The 15,686-nt window shown below is 32.9% G+C and overlaps 2 protein-coding genes across 5 annotated transcripts; one reads left to right on the top strand and one right to left on the bottom strand.

Annotated features, from left to right (window-relative positions):
* Positions 1 to 2,707: 2,707 nt before the first annotated feature.
* Positions 2,708 to 7,903, bottom strand: LOC108220482 (uncharacterized). The gene is made up of 5 exons (XM_017394264.2): positions 7,807 to 7,903; positions 7,145 to 7,414; positions 6,599 to 6,704; positions 4,053 to 4,196; positions 2,708 to 3,198 (listed from the first exon to the last, which is right to left on the bottom strand). Exons 2-5 carry the CDS (start codon positions 7,399 to 7,401, stop codon positions 2,947 to 2,949), a joined length of 759 nt encoding a protein of 252 aa, XP_017249753.1. The 5' UTR covers positions 7,402 to 7,414; positions 7,807 to 7,903; the 3' UTR covers positions 2,708 to 2,946.
* Positions 7,904 to 10,871: 2,968 nt separating this feature from the next.
* LOC108220837 (putative pentatricopeptide repeat-containing protein At3g47840) lies at positions 10,872 to 14,912 on the top strand. Of its 4 annotated transcripts, none has more exons than XM_064094825.1 (4): positions 10,872 to 13,249; positions 13,469 to 13,572; positions 13,782 to 13,864; positions 13,977 to 14,912. In XM_064094825.1, the coding sequence occupies exon 1, from the start codon at positions 11,042 to 11,044 to the stop codon at positions 13,163 to 13,165; it is 2,124 nt and encodes a 707-aa protein (XP_063950895.1). In that variant the 5' UTR covers positions 10,872 to 11,041; the 3' UTR covers positions 13,166 to 13,249; positions 13,469 to 13,572; positions 13,782 to 13,864; positions 13,977 to 14,912. The 4 variants fall into 4 exon arrangements, with proteins under 4 accessions (XP_063950895.1, XP_063950894.1, XP_017250195.1 ...); XM_064094824.1 differs by having other exon boundaries at positions 13,450 to 13,572; XM_017394706.2 differs by lacking the exon at positions 13,782 to 13,864 and having other exon boundaries at positions 13,977 to 14,910.
* The last annotated feature ends 774 nt before the right edge of the window (positions 14,913 to 15,686 follow it).

Genomic DNA, 15,686 nt, shown 5'->3' with positions numbered 1-15,686 from the left:
CTACCCGACCCGAGTCTAACTCGTACCGAGCGGATTGTGTTTTACCAAATCCAAATTATAGGGTTTCGGATAAAAATTTGTTTTTAAACCCGAATAATTTTCGGGCCAGAATCAGGTTTGATTCGAACCCGACCTGAAAATCCGGAACTCATTTCGAACCCGAACCCGAATATACATACATACATACATACATACATACATACATAATATCTTTTATAATATATTTCTTATTTAATATATAATAAAATTAAAACAAAATTAAGATATTTATATTTAATATTTTATATACATTTAATATTATTTGTTGAATAAATAATAATTACTCGTGTAATATCCTTCAAGTTCAGGTTTAAGATTCCTAAATTTTTCAAGTTTGGGTTCAATTTTGGTATTTGCGAAACCAATTTCGACCGACCTGATTGCTATCTGTAACACTGATACATATCTACTATGTTAGAAACTTTAATATATATTATTCCCAAAATTAAAAATTGATATATTTGTGACATAGCTAAATATTAGACGACTCCCGAATATTAAATATTAAATAAAAATATAATTATAAATTTCAATTTTAATTTTTAAACATTTTATTTATATATAAATTAATATAATTAACGCTTAGTTATATGATACATGATAAGCTTAAAAATTGTGACAGTATATTCAATATAATTATCTTCTTCAATTTTCATTAGTTGTGTACAAATTCAAAATTCAAAAAATGCTATGATACATGGAATGTAGTTATTGCATTACCATTCAAAATTTCATATAATTGTCAGTCATTGATTACGCCCAATTTTAGGATTTTTAAGACATGTGATTGGTCTAAAATAAATATGGAATATGATATGACACGTCAAAATTTAAAATAGGTGTTTTTATCGTGGACTTTTTTTTGAAATATGTGGTATTGATGATGTGGCACTGTTCACGATTTATAATATAATTTGGGTTCGATTTTGGTATTTGTGAAACCCGTTTCGACCGACCAATTGATTACGCACAATTTTAGGAATCTTAGGACATCTGATTGGTCTAAAATAAATATGGAATATTATATGACATGACAAAATTTAAAATAGATGCCATTGACTTGGACTCTTTTTTTGAAATATGTGACATTGATGATTTGGCATTGTTCAGGATTTATAATATAGTTTGGATTCGATTTTGGAATTTGCGAAACCCGTTTGATCGACCTGATTGTTGTCTCTAAGTAATAGTACTATGATCAAGTTGACCTACATAAAATGCTTAATACATACTAATTAATGACGTAATATTTTTATAAAAATACTTTTTATAATACTTATATCACTATGTTAGAAAATGTAATATATAATTCCGAAAATTAAAAAGCAACATATTTGTAACATAGCTAAATTTTAGACGACTTCCGGATATTAAATATTAAATAAAAATATAATTATAAATTTCAATTTCAATTTTTAAGCACTTCATTTATTTATATATATAAGTTAATAAGTTAATATAATTAAAGCGTACTTATATGATACATGATAAGCTTAACAATTGTGGCAGTATATTCAATATAATTATCTTCTTCAATTTTAATTAGTTCCGTACAAATTTAACATTCAAAAAATGCTATGATTATGGAATGTAGTTATTGCATTACCATTCAAAATTTAATATAATTGTCAATCATTGATTACGCTCAATTTTAGGAATTTAAAGATATGTGATTAATTATTCTGATACGCTTAAATAAATAGAGGAAATTATAATGACATGGCAAAATCTAAAATATATGGCATTGAGGTGGACTTTTTTTTTTTGAAATATGTGGCATTGATGACGTGGCACTGTTCAGGATTTATAATATACTACATAGATACAAATTTAACATTCAAAAAATGCTATGATTATGGGATGTAGTTATTGCATTACCATTCAAAATTTAATATAATTGTCAGTCATTGATTACGCTCAATTTTAGGAATTCAAAGATATGTGATTAATTATTCTGATACGCTTAAATAAATAAAGGAAATTATAATGACATGGCAAAATCTAAAATATGTGGCATTGAGGTGGACTTTTTTTGAAATATGTGGCATTGATGACGTGGCACTGTTCAGGATTTATAATATACATAGATAAATTTTTTAGATAAAGTAATTTAGAATTATTAATTAAGCATTATTTACTTCAATCAATTTTCAAAGAAAAAATATTTTTACATATCTCTTTAGACACAAGAGCTGGAGGTAATCCCTATATTGGTTAACTAAAATATAATAAAATAATGATTACCTAAAATATATATAAGCAACTTTAAAATATAGATAAACAAAAAGTTGTTTTACTCCAATGGTATTACCTATACTTGTTACCTATCATTTAAAAAATCAATATTTATTCAATATTTAAGATAATATATGTGAGAAGAAGGTTATATATGTGAGAAGAGGTAGAATTGGAATAAATATATGTTATATTATAGGGTTTTATAAACACTATTTTTCGGGGCAAAATTTGAGACCTTACAAGAGTAAATAAATTTACACAATGTCGTGTAATAACAATTTAAAACGGATTATTTTTTTGGCTGGATATTACTTCGCTGGTTGTAGACTTGCAGGAATTTAGGGCTCAAGAGGCAAGTATTCTACAATTTCAGCAGAAGGCCACTCGTATTTTTTGGTATGCTTTTTAAGGCTCGGCAAACCAGAAAACATGTATAAAAAACAAAACTTAACAATTAACCATCGAACAAAAATGATGCATATTTTTTTTCTCTTTTTCTGACAAGTTCATCTTTTTTCCTCATCAAAGTACTCGAAACATAATTTATACACTCCTGCCCAACACCTTCAAATTAATCTCAAATCAATGCGGCAGAACAGTTTCAAGATCCAAAAACCATGCATCACCAAAGTACTCCTTGAGTTGCAAACATTTGCATCAGTACAAACATCAAGGTGATCCATCTTTTGAATCATCTAATCCAACCAGGTCATCATAGGCAACGGGAACACGAATTCGGTCATGAACTGGTGGACGTTTACGCTCAGTGCAAGGCTGCTCAGGCTGATCTTGTACGTCAGATACAAGTTCTGAAGCATCCAAACTGCCAATTGTTTGATCTGTGGATACAGGCAACTTCCCTTCAAATGGAGCTGTTTTCTTCTGCAAGGGCACACGCGTACCACTTTGCTTTAGCTGCTTCTGCATATTGGTAAAAGAAACATTCAATCCCGGAATCCACAAATTAACTAATAATAATAAATAACTAATAATATGCGCTTCCATTCTATTAAATCTCTGACAAAAAGCTATATTTCCCCGACTGGAGTGTTCAGTGTTGGATCCCAAAAATTATAAAAATGTTAGAATGTTTGAATTTGAATCTGAAACTCGAGTGACTTGGCATGAATGCTTCACACATAAAGTTTCACATATTTTAAATGTAGCACTTTGGCGAAACAAACAAAATGGTTATCCACTGCTAAGCAATTATTTTTTGAGAATTGAAGACGTGAACTTGGAGATCAACAGGTAAATTAAAGAAATGTAATCCTAACTAGTCCTACCTAATACTTATTTATTATCATTTATACAAATTTCCAAATAATTAAATCTTGGAATATTTCTCATTCAATGATAGAACAAAAGTATTATAAATACACTTATATAACTATTAACATAAAATGCTTAACAAATTGTCTAATTAGTTTCACCTCTACATCACAGGCATTACAAATTACCATCCAAATTTCTTAACATCTAACCAGCCTATAACTAAAATTACAAATTTATGTCTCAAGTGGCACTGACTCTTTACTCTCATGCCCACACATTTAAGTACTATATTTTACCCTACATAACAAACAAAATTTTATATATATACCAAAAAAAAAAAAAAAAAAGTTGCAACAAACAAGCTGCTATATGTTACCACAAACTCAATTCCCTTTTTCATTAGACTCCTTCTGAGCATTTCAATCGCTGATATAAACACTCACACACACACACACAAAAAAACTAATTTGTTTCAACAAACAAGCTACTATATTACTAACCTCAAACTCATTTCCCTTTTTCATTATCTCCTTGTAAGCATTTGGATCGCGGAGTTTAAGGATGCCCCATAATATGCCACCACCAGTTCGATAGCGCTTTCCATCAGCAGTCTTTTGGCCTCCGCAAGCTTGAATAGCATCCACCTGTAACATGTTAAACATTATGAACTTGACAAAATAAAATGAAAGATGATGCGTAAACACGAAACCATGATCTCGTATGCATTATATTTAACTCAAAAAAAAGAAAGTTGTGGATATATAATGCACAGCTGGTCCTTGTGAATCAATAATACTAGCGACTTCAAATTTGAATGATAAAATTTTTAAGAAGGAAAGGTAAGTGTGTTCTAGTGATGCTAAAAATTCAGATATCACCCTACCAAACCGTAGATTATATGTATGACTGTATGACTATACACATTGATTGACTGATACTATGAGGCAGCTCTTAATAGTAAGAAAATATAACATCACTAGCTGACAAAATTATCTATTGGTTAGCCACAATGATAGCTTTTCTTCTTGCTTTATAAAAATAAAATAGAGAGTGAATCACATGAAGGCAAGACTATAATAAACTTTGCATACAAAAGAGAGGATGATTAACAAAAATATAAAGCTATTTTAAAATTGAGTATCTCATCATTAAGCTAAAAAATTTGATGATTTCATTGTAAACATAATAGCATTTGGGGAAAAATGTATATACCAAGTCAATACTGAACCACGAGCATATTTACAGTCTACCCTCTATGCTAAAACTCTAGAAGAGTAACATCTCTTTTTTGACACTTAATAATTCAAAACGTTTTGTTAGTCCAGGTATACATATTGGAACTCGACAACTTATATGGGCCATTTTTAACAAATTATTCCATGTCATATAAATGTTTCCATACTGTTCAAACTAAGAGATGTAATGAATAAGCTACCACTAAAAACCATATATTATTAATCTACATCACATACAATAATAAGTAAAACGAAGTGGTGCAGCCAGGATATATCTTGATTCATAAAATCCACAGGACTGGAAGCAATGATATGGCTTCTGCAAGTGACATCTGCGAGTTTAGGGAAACAACATATAACATCAGCAATGAAGACAGGTAGAAGTTCTCTAAAGAGAGTTAACGACAGCAAGCTCTAGGCTGTTCCAACATCAATTACAACTCCATATTCTTTACCTTCTTTAGCAGATTCAAGTGTATACCTCTCACCTTTACCAAAAACTATCTAGACAGACAGTCTTTACGTTAACAGACTAACCAACTACGACCAAATTAATGTAGTCCAGGATGATCTTGTAAATAGATCTTCACTATGAATACTGAGTAAGAAGTTTTAAAAAACCTTTAAAACCAGTGACTAGATCGAGAAACTAAGCAATTAGCCAAAGAACGTTAAGGATTGACCAATAGACGTGGTCGAAAGCAAAGTGTAATTAACAATTGAAAAATAATTGAACAAATACATATTTACACCAGATATAAATGATATTTAAAAGGATTATAATAATTTCGCAAGGATAAAAAAAAATACTTACAACCTATATGCTATAGTTTTTTTTTTTGTCAGGAACCTATATGCTATAGTTGGTACATAATGTTCCTTCCAAAAAATATTAAAATGAATAAAACTTAATTAAAGTAATGATAACAGTATCCTTTCAAGTATACTGTTTCTTTGTTATGCTTATAGTTCGGAACCTGTACGATGCTAAGTGAGGATTCTGTCACTAGCAGTGTGCCAGCAGCTATGATTATTAATACTATGATAAACGTCAGGCATAATATTTAATTTAGAAGTATTTTCAACCTCCAGCATCCCATATTACAAAGATGTGTAAATTGTCCACACATATCGAAATTCTTGGAGTGCCACTTAAACCATCACCTCAGACGTCAGCCATTATGTAAGTTTCAAATCATGCCACCTTTATAAAAGGTTATATCCAATAGTAATAGTCGCTAGAGAAAAACTTATCCCATAAAAAAAATTTGAAATTTTGTAACGGACACTGGAACGGGATTACTGCTTATATAATCCCCCCAAACAACCATTATAAGATGCCTACATGGCACTCTGTTTTAGCGGAAAACCCTATATTTCTTAAACAGTTTGAGAACCTGACTTTGATATATATAGTTATAAAACACAATTAGTTAGCAATCCGAGCATGATTGAGAGGTCAATATCTTCTAAGATCCTTCCTTCCAACTTCTCATATTAAAAGGACTGTCTTGAACCACAGAAATAAACTGAGGGACGAAACTCTCCTGGTCCATGGATTCTTGTTGGACTCAATCAAACCAGTTCCTATAGCTAAATAATTACATAAGTAATTAATACAGATAAAAACTATCAAGAAGATGAGTCCGTATTGTAGACGTAAGGAGTATCTTATGGTTTTTAAGTCAAGGTTAGTGCATGAACAAAAATCAACAATAAAAAGCTTATCAACAATGCACCTAAAATTAGCAAAAAAAATAATATTAACAGTGCTCCAAGCAAAGACAAATCATAGAGTATCCTAACCATACCTCTTTGACGAGATCACTAAAAGCAGAGACACCTAGACAACCCACAGCAGTCCAAACAAGGAAAGACTTTCTCTCTTTCAAGCGCCTACAGACATCAAGAACAAACCTGCAAATTACTACAAACAATCAGATAGTCTCGGATGACTTTTTCTCCAATCAAAAAGGGGTTAAGATGGGTTGCCTAATCAAACCGAAAACTTGAAGGAAAAAACAGCGCTAACAAACTGATATCCTGTAGTGAACGCTCTCAAGTGCATGACACGAAAAACTAATAATTTAGAGTCTGAACTAGAAGCCTAACCATTTTCAGTAACTTAGCATCAACAAAAACATTTTTAAAAAAAATTTTAGATAAATGATTTCAGCTATGCTAGTTATGGCCAGGCATGGGACTTCAAGCATTGCTACTCAGATGATAAAAGCAGAAACAGAACACAAATTTTCACAATTTATATGTATGCTTCAATCAAAGAAACAAGTTAACATGAAGATGAGATTTAAACGAATCTACTAGAGCAAACAACGATCTTTTAATATCAAACAAACCTGTTTATGTCTGTCACATTAGGTCCAGAATTGCTGCCTCTCTTCCTCTTTTGCTTCTTCTTATTCTTCCGCCTACGATTCTTGTTTTCAGATTCCTGACTCGTAAGAGTTGTATCCCCACCACTGCTTTGTCCCACATTACTCACGTTTTGCTCCACTAACTCTCCATCTTCAACATCAAGCATCTCCACATCTTCAACATCTTCAAACTTCTCGTCATCAAAAATAGAATCTAGTATGCTATCTCCACCCTCCATTAAACCAGAAAACCTGCAACCCCCGATAACCACTATCACTATTACATTTCCCAAAATACAAATCAACGAAAGGCTAAATATTTACGAAGAAGGAAGCAGCTTCGCCATAATAAAATCCACAAATAATTGTACGAGTGCTATAACTACTTCCGCAGGCAATTTAATCAGTCTGAATCATTTCCCCGTGACGAAATCATAGAAATCAAAACGTGCTTACACACAACTATCTGTAAGGCAATTTATCAAACGACTTGTCTACATAATCAAATATACTCACTGCCGAAAAATTAAAATTAAAATTAGGGGTTCACAATGATATAGAGATAAAAGTTATGGGCACATATAAATTAAATGGGTATGTATAAATTTAAAATTAGGGTTTGACAGTAGGGTTTTGAGAAATACCTTTGGATGAAGCTCGCTTTGCACAGGGGTATGTGTTGTGTTGCTGTGTGGAACTGTTTGTATGCCTCTGCATAATCTCTGTATTTAATGAAATTAACACGCATTTAACCCCTTTGATATTATTTTAAGAGTTTTTAATTTTTGATATTTTTGTGTGGACAGTGTTATAGGGTAATACACCTTTTTTTTCTTTTTAATTTTTGACCGGCTGAACTGATATATTTTTATTGAAATTTATATATTACAAATTTTAGAAGATAAAAAGATTTATATTATTGAGAATATATCTATTCTATTTTAAAATAAAAATTCCTATTTTCATAATAAAACAATAAATAATTTTAATATTTTATCAAAGATTGTCATATTTGATGAATCTTGATTAAAGTCCAAACAAAAATTATATTCATGATTTAACAAATAATGATCTTATAATGTATATATTTAATATGAGTTTTGGTCCCTGACAACTACTGATTGTCACGGAAGCTTTATCTAACACACAGCTTCATTACCATTGGATCTGGATTGAAAGTTGTTTTTTTAAGTATCCATTATAATTTAATTTTCGGGTATAGGGAAAATTTCCGCATATAAACTTTCCTTATCCGCGGAAATTATAGCGGATACTTAAAAAAACGAAATTTTAATTTGGACCCTTGAAATATGGATCTGACGGCGCTGGAAGTGTGTGTTAAATAACCTGTCCCTGATAACCGGTTGTCTAGGACCAGTACCCATTTAATATATCGGGTTTTATATCAAAAGGGCCACTCATTCTGTCCAAAAATCTCACCCAGACCACACATTAAAAAACCATATCATTTAAACCACTAAATTGAGTATATATATATCATTCTGTTTGATAACGTCATGGTAATTGATGGAGAATGACAAGTTTTTAAACTTTCTGTTCCATTCAAACTTGAGGGGTCGAATTTATGACCTCTGTATTTTCTCCCAAATGAATAGAGTTTAATAGAGCTTTTATTCTTCTTACATGTTTTTATTAGGTTGACCCGATTAATCAATTTAATTTATCTTTTTTTAGACGCCATGTCGGATGCATGCCGAAAGCAACGTTGATGAACACGTCAAATTTGAATTGGGACAGAAAGTTTAAAAACTTAATATTTTATGTCAGTTACCATAACTTTATCAAACATAATGATATATAGGCAAGTTCTCAAATACAAACTTCTTAATGTACAAACGTACAAGCAATCACTAAATGACTTGAACAGAATCACTAAATGATTGAACAGAATCACTAAATCTACCAGGGGTCTGACCCCCTGATGGAGAGATAAGGGGAGGGGAGCACTTATGGGGCGGCATAGCCGAGTGGTGGTGCAGTGCGGCCGGCGGCAGCCGTGACACCGGCGCGATGGCAGTGCTAGAAACATGATTGAGGGAGAGAGACACGATGTAGGGAGATAAGAAAAGCAGTGATGAATGTGTGTGTGTATACCACTGATCGGTGAGCGCACAACCAGAGAATGAGAGAGCCGCTGGCAATGGTGGTGGTTGGTGGTGGGTGAGAGAGAGAGGCGTTGGGCAGTGGTGTTGGACGTGTTGGTTGGTGGTTGATGGTGGAGAGAGAGTGTGGCGTTGGGCAGTGGTGGTTGGTGGTGGGTGGGGTGGTCGTGGTGGTGGTGATTGGAGGTGGTGGTGGTGGCGGGGATGATGTATGTATGTATGTATTTGTAAAATTAAAATCTGGTAATCACTAAATATTATTGTCATAATCATTGGTTTGTACGTTTGTACAATAAGGAGTTTGTACTGGAATAAAACCCATGATATATATATATATATATATATATATATATATATATATATATATATATATATATACATATATATATTCAATTTAGTGGTCTAGATGATATGGTTTTTTAATGAATGGTCTAGATGAGATTTTTGAGCAAAACAAGTGGTGCATTTGATATAAAACCCTTAATATATCTGTATATTATTATAAGAGCTTACTGCACTTTGCAACCCTCTACTTTGCTCGAAAAACACTTTGGTACATAGACTTCTAAACGTGTCAGTTCGCCGTCCAAACTTCTAATCCGTTAGCAGTTTGCCCCATGCCGTTAAATTTTCCGTTAACTTTGATGTTAAAAATAGTTTACAGCAGTTTGCACCCCTAACTTTATCTTTCGTATTAGTTTGCATCCTTGAAACACTTTTTCATTAAAATCAATCATATTTCGTTAAAAACAGAATAAAGTATATTTTAATTTAATAGTTTGTATTTATAAAAAGAATTTTTATAATACAATAATATCAAAAAAAAAATGCTTAAGTTTGCTAATTAACTAATTGAATAACTGAGCAAAATATTCGAAGTAAAAAATCGTCACTAAAAGTACGAAATAAAGACTAAACTTTATTTTATTATATTATTTGACAATGCAGACTAAAATTTATCTGTTCTAATACTTTTCGGATGAGCCAGAGTCGAACCTGGGGTCTTCCGGGACAACAGAGGATAAACCCACCACTTGAGTCACTAAAAAGACGATTTGAGAAAATGTACACGAGACTACAATTAGATAACTCAAGTGGTGGGTTTATCCTCTGATGTCGCGGAGACCCCAGGTTCGACTCTGGCTCATCCGAAAAGTATTAGAACAGATAAATTTTAGTCTGCATTGTCAAATAATATAATAAAATAAAGTTTAGTCTTTATTTCGTACTTTTAGTGACGATTTTTTGTTTCAAATATTTTGCTCAGTTATTCAATTAGTTAATTAGCAAACTTAAGCATATTATTTTTTTGATATTATTGTATTATAATTTTTTTTTTATAGATACAAACTATTAAATTAAAATATACTTGATTCTGTTTTTAACGAAATATGATTGATTTTAATGAAAAAATGTTTTAAGGATGCAAACTAAAACGAAATATAAAGTTAGGGGTGCAAACTGCTGTAAACTATTTTTAACATCAAAGTTAACGGAAAATTTAACGGAATGGGGCAAACTGCTAACGGATTAGAAGTTTGGAAGGCGAACTGACACGTTTAGAAGTCTATGTACCAAAGTGTTTTTCGAGCAAAGTAGAGGGTTGCAAAGTGCAGTAAGCTCTTATTATAATAATAACTTATAAGTATTACGGAGTACCTAGCAAGAAAATTATTATATACTTATTTTTCTGCATAAACTATATATAGGCATCAGATTGTTACCGTTATTGTAGTTAACAAATGCACAACTGGTAATGATGTCAAAGATTAAACCATACATCACAAGAAGATTATATACAACAGCAGCATCAAACGTTATTTACTCTCAAAACACCAATCTTCAATTCTTCCAACACCAAACATTTGATGAAACCCATCATGATGACATGTTTGAAGTTAATTATAACCTTAAAGAGCTAGTAAAAGGTGGTATTTTGAAAGAGGCACGCTACATGTTTGATAAATTGCCTCACAGAGATGAAGTTACTTGGACTAGCATTATTTCTGGGTATGTTCATGCTAATGATTCTAGGGAAGCTTTATTATTGTTTGCTAAGATGTGGGTTCAACCCACATTGAGAATGGATTCATATGTACTTAGTCTTGCACTTAAGGCATGTGCTCTTAATGTGAATGTTCAATGTGGGGAATGTTTGCATGGGTATTGTGTGAAAAGTAGTTTTGTGGACTCTGTTTTTGTTGGGAGTGCACTTGTGGATATGTATACTAAAGTAGGTAAAATTGGCGAAGGTTGTAGAGTTTTTGATCAAATGGTGATGAGAAATGTGGTTTCTTGGACTGCCATTATTACTGGGTTGGTTCATGCTGGTTATAGCAAAGAAGGGCTTGGGTATTTCACCGACATGTGGAGAGAAGGTGTAGAGTACGATTCGTACACGTTTGCAATTGCGTTGAAGGCGTGTGCGGATATTGGTTTGTTGAATCAAGGTAGGGAAATTCATGCCCAAACAATGAAGAGAGGTTTTGATTTTACCTCATTTGTGGTTAATACTCTTGCTGCTATGTATAATAAGTGCGGCAAACTACATTATGGCTTGTACTTGTTTAAAAATATGAGAAAAAAAGATGTTGTTTCCTGGACAAATATAATTACTACATATGTTCAGATGGGTGAGGAAGAGCTTGCAATCGAAGCATTCTTGCAAATGCGAGGGACTGATGTCAGTCCTAATGAATACACTTTTGCAGCAGTTATTGCTGGCTGCGCAAATGCTTCAAGAAATGGCTTGGGTCAACAACTACATGCCCATGTTTATCATATTGGTCTTTTTGGTGCGTTATCGGTTGCAAATTCTGTCATGACCATGTATGCAAAATGTGGCCTACTGGACTCAGCTTCTGCAGTGTTTTATGAGCTGACAAGAAGAGATGTTGTTTCATGGAGTACTATAATTTCTGGATATGCTCAAGGAGGCTGTGGTGACGAGGCTTTCAAGTTTCTTATATTGATGAGAAGGGTAGGACCGAAGCCAACTGAGTTTGCTTTAGCTAGTGTATTAAGTGTTTCTGGAAATTTGGCAATTCTTGAACAAGGGAAACAATTACATGCTCATGCGCTATCAATTGGGTTGGATCACACTGCTATGATACGTAGTGGTTTGATAAATATGTATACTAAATGTGGAAGTCTAGGAGATGCCTCTAAAATTTTTCTTGAGGCTTATGATAATGATATTGTGTCGTTGACGGCCATGATCAATGGGTACGCTGAACATGGATACAGTGAAGAAGCTTTTGTGTTATTTGACAAGATTCCGAAGGTTGGTCTGAGGCCCGACTCTGTGACCTTCATCGGTGTTCTTATAGCTTGTAGTCATGCTGGACTTGTTGACCGAGGCTTTTACTATTTTAATTTGATGAGTGAGAAATACAAAATCAAACCATCTAAGGAACATTATGGTTGCATGATCGATCTCCTATGCAGAGCTGGGCGATTAGCCGAAGCTGAGAATATGATCACAACCATGCCATTCCAACAGGATGACGTAGTTTGGTCTACTCTTTTGCGAGCCTGTAGGGTCCACGGTGATGTTGAGTGTGCTAGCCGAGCTGCCCAGAAAATTCTTGAGATCGATCCAAATTGTGCCGGAACCCATATCACCCTGGCAAACATTTATTCTGCAAAAGGGAGGTGGAAGGAAGCTGCAAAGATAAGAAAACTTATGAGATTAAAGGGTTTAATAAAGGAGCCTGGATGGTCTTGGATTAAGGTCAAGGATTGGGTTGTTGCATTTGTAGCTGGTGATAGGTCACACCCACAGTGCGAAGATATATATTGTGTTTTAGAGTTGTTGGCTTCCATGGATGAATTTGTCTTTGAGGAATTGGGATCTCTTGTACATGATGACCTAGATTAATTGACGTAAACCCTTGTCTTATTGCATATAGTAGCTGAAGAGATGTAGAATTGATATCACTAACAAAGTTACATCTGCCAGAAAGTGAGTCCTTATATTTGGATATGCAATACTTATTTGATTCGTACAAGTGAAATGGGAGTGCACTCAGTACATCATGTTCAATGGGGATCAAGTTGGCCTATTTGGCTTTCTATATAATTTAGTATATCGAGTTGTTGATAGTTTTGAACTATAATTGTCTATAAATACTAACCTTTATTCATGTACTGTATTTTTTACAGTGTTATGTAATACTCACAGGTGTGGATGAGGTCATGCCATCAAATGCGAAATACAGTCCCGAAGAGGATAATGTCAAGGAGACGTTTTCAGAGCTTCTTGTTGTCTTGTCTGAATTTTTCAAGGTATTTATCATTACTTAAGAAAATGATAAAGAAGAGTAGATGTACCAACTGAGCCTATCGTTCAAAGGGCAAATTTTTATTGATAATTGCCTGTTTTGCACTCAAGTCTTGATACAGTTTGGAAACAGAAGTACCAATGAGATATGCTATGTATCGAACTTTTTCACTGTAAATCTTACATAAGCCTGTCATCATCATGTGCTTGGCAGGTGACTAGTATTTTCACTTTGAAGATGCTCAAGGATAATACATGAAAAAGAATTAAACTCACAATAATATATGAATTTGGCAGGTTAATAATAATTGAAGTGATAGTCATTTACTTTTTTTTAAGGTCAATATTGAAAATTTGTTTTACCTAAAGTTCGGGCTGATGTGTATATCCTAATTAAACTTTTTGGCAGGGAAGCATAGGTTCAATTAAAAGTTCCGGGGAAGAAGGTGTACATCACTACTCAAATTCTCTGAGAGAATTAGCCATGCTCCAAGTTATTAGGCAGGGCATCAATGCAGGTCTTTTAAATTTTTTAAGTATTTGTTAGGATACAGTTATCAACTGTATCACACAAATAATGATAAATATGCATGGAAAATCACACAAGTCGGAACTCACATTGGAAAAGAATGTAGTTGTTCTTCGAGACTGGTTATATGTGTTGATAGTGTGAAGTGATGCAAAATCAGAAATTTAGCATACAATTTAACAACCAAGTGTCGATGTTCTTCATGCAAGAGTAAGTGCCTACAAGTTGGTTCTTATCTTATCCAAAATTAGCGGGGGACAATACCCTAAATTAAAATATTAAACCAAAAGGCGATATATTGTAAGAATTGCCACTTTGCTCTTCTTGGGTGTAAATAGGGCTATTAAAATTAGACATGAGGAGGGAACCCGGCTTGAATTTTAGGGTTAGGGTTCTCAAATGAGTAGAGTCGAAAGCGGGTAGAAGTCGAAATTAACCCGAAATAGAAAAAAGGCGGGATATGGGTCGAATGTATAACCTAAAAATTAGGGCTGACCAAAAGTATCTGAACTGATCAAGTTAGACCAGATTATTAAACAGTATTTTTGGTTTGGTTTGAATTAAATACAAACAATTATTTTCCGATTTAGTCTTATTTTTGTACTATACCAATCATTAAGACACTATTATGCAGGTCTTATTCCAATACAAACCACTAAAATAAAAACTAAATACAACAAATCAATGCAAAGCAGGAGAATGAAAAGGATTGTGAGACTCAGGGATGGCCCCCGAGGTTGGCCTACATGGGACCTAGTAGGGTTAAGGTCGAGGTGGGGGCCAAGTTTAGTCTTTTGGGCTATCTGGAGACTATCTAAGGCCTGTTTGGAGCTGAATTCGAAAAATAACGGTTCGTATTTAAATCAAACGAAACCTGAAAATATAGTTTAGTCAATCCGGTCTAATTTGTTCATTTGAATTTTTTTGGTCGGTTTAAAATTTTTTGGTTGGCCCTAGTTTTAGGTTATATGGATTGACCAATATTTTATTCGCGGGTTCAACCTATTTTTGACCCAACTCATTAAAAATAATTCTTAGAATTCGTGGTTTTCACGGATCATGTCTAGTTTTTTTTTTTTTTTGACAGAAAATACACTTGCTCGTATCGATATACGCCAATACTCCGAGGAGTTTCTTTCATTCAAAAAAGGTTATCATCTAACCGAAAGACATGAAAATGTCTTCGGAAGTTTAGACAATAAGACCTTAGTGTCCGAAAAGAAAACGTCCCAACTTGTAAAACCATGCTACCTGAAACAAATACAATTCATTAATAACAAGAAAATAATAATAAATTTAATAATTAAAATCAGTATAGTTTATCAAAAGATGATAAAAGTAAATGAAATGATAAATATAAAAATAATTTGATAAAAAGAAGATTATATAAAAAAGAAAACAAAAAATATATATCTAACCAAAGGAAGATCCTTTGGCTAGATATATAACAAGATAAATAATTATTAAGAATATATTTAATAATATAAGTATTAACAAGCAAAAGAGCAAATAGGCAATTTCTTTAATATCTAGTATTGTGGCTTGATATTATGTCTAGTTTTAAAAACCAAGAGAGCAAATAGGAAATTT

Source organism: Daucus carota, chromosome 5 (assembly GCF_001625215.2).
Source record: "Daucus carota subsp. sativus chromosome 5, DH1 v3.0, whole genome shotgun sequence".
In the NCBI taxonomy this organism is placed as follows: Eukaryota; Viridiplantae; Streptophyta; class Magnoliopsida; order Apiales; family Apiaceae; genus Daucus; species Daucus carota.
This window is presented reverse-complemented; position numbering and strand designations above follow the sequence as displayed.

Excerpts from the sequence above, each read along its gene's own strand:
- LOC108220482 (XM_017394264.2), bottom strand. The coding sequence starts at position 7,401 with ATGGAGGGTGGAGATAGCATACTAGATTCTATTTTTGATGACGAGAAG. Across the intron at positions 6,705-7,144 it reads AATGTGACAGACATAAACAG|GTTTGTTCTTGATGTCTGTA; the intron begins GTTTGTTTGATA and ends AGTAATTTGCAG. Across the intron at positions 3,199-4,052 it reads AAAAGGGAAATGAGTTTGAG|AAGCAGCTAAAGCAAAGTGG; the intron begins GTTAGTAATATA and ends ACCAATATGCAG.
- LOC108220837 (XM_064094825.1), top strand. The coding sequence starts at position 11,042 with ATGATGTCAAAGATTAAACCATACATCACAAGAAGATTATATACAACA.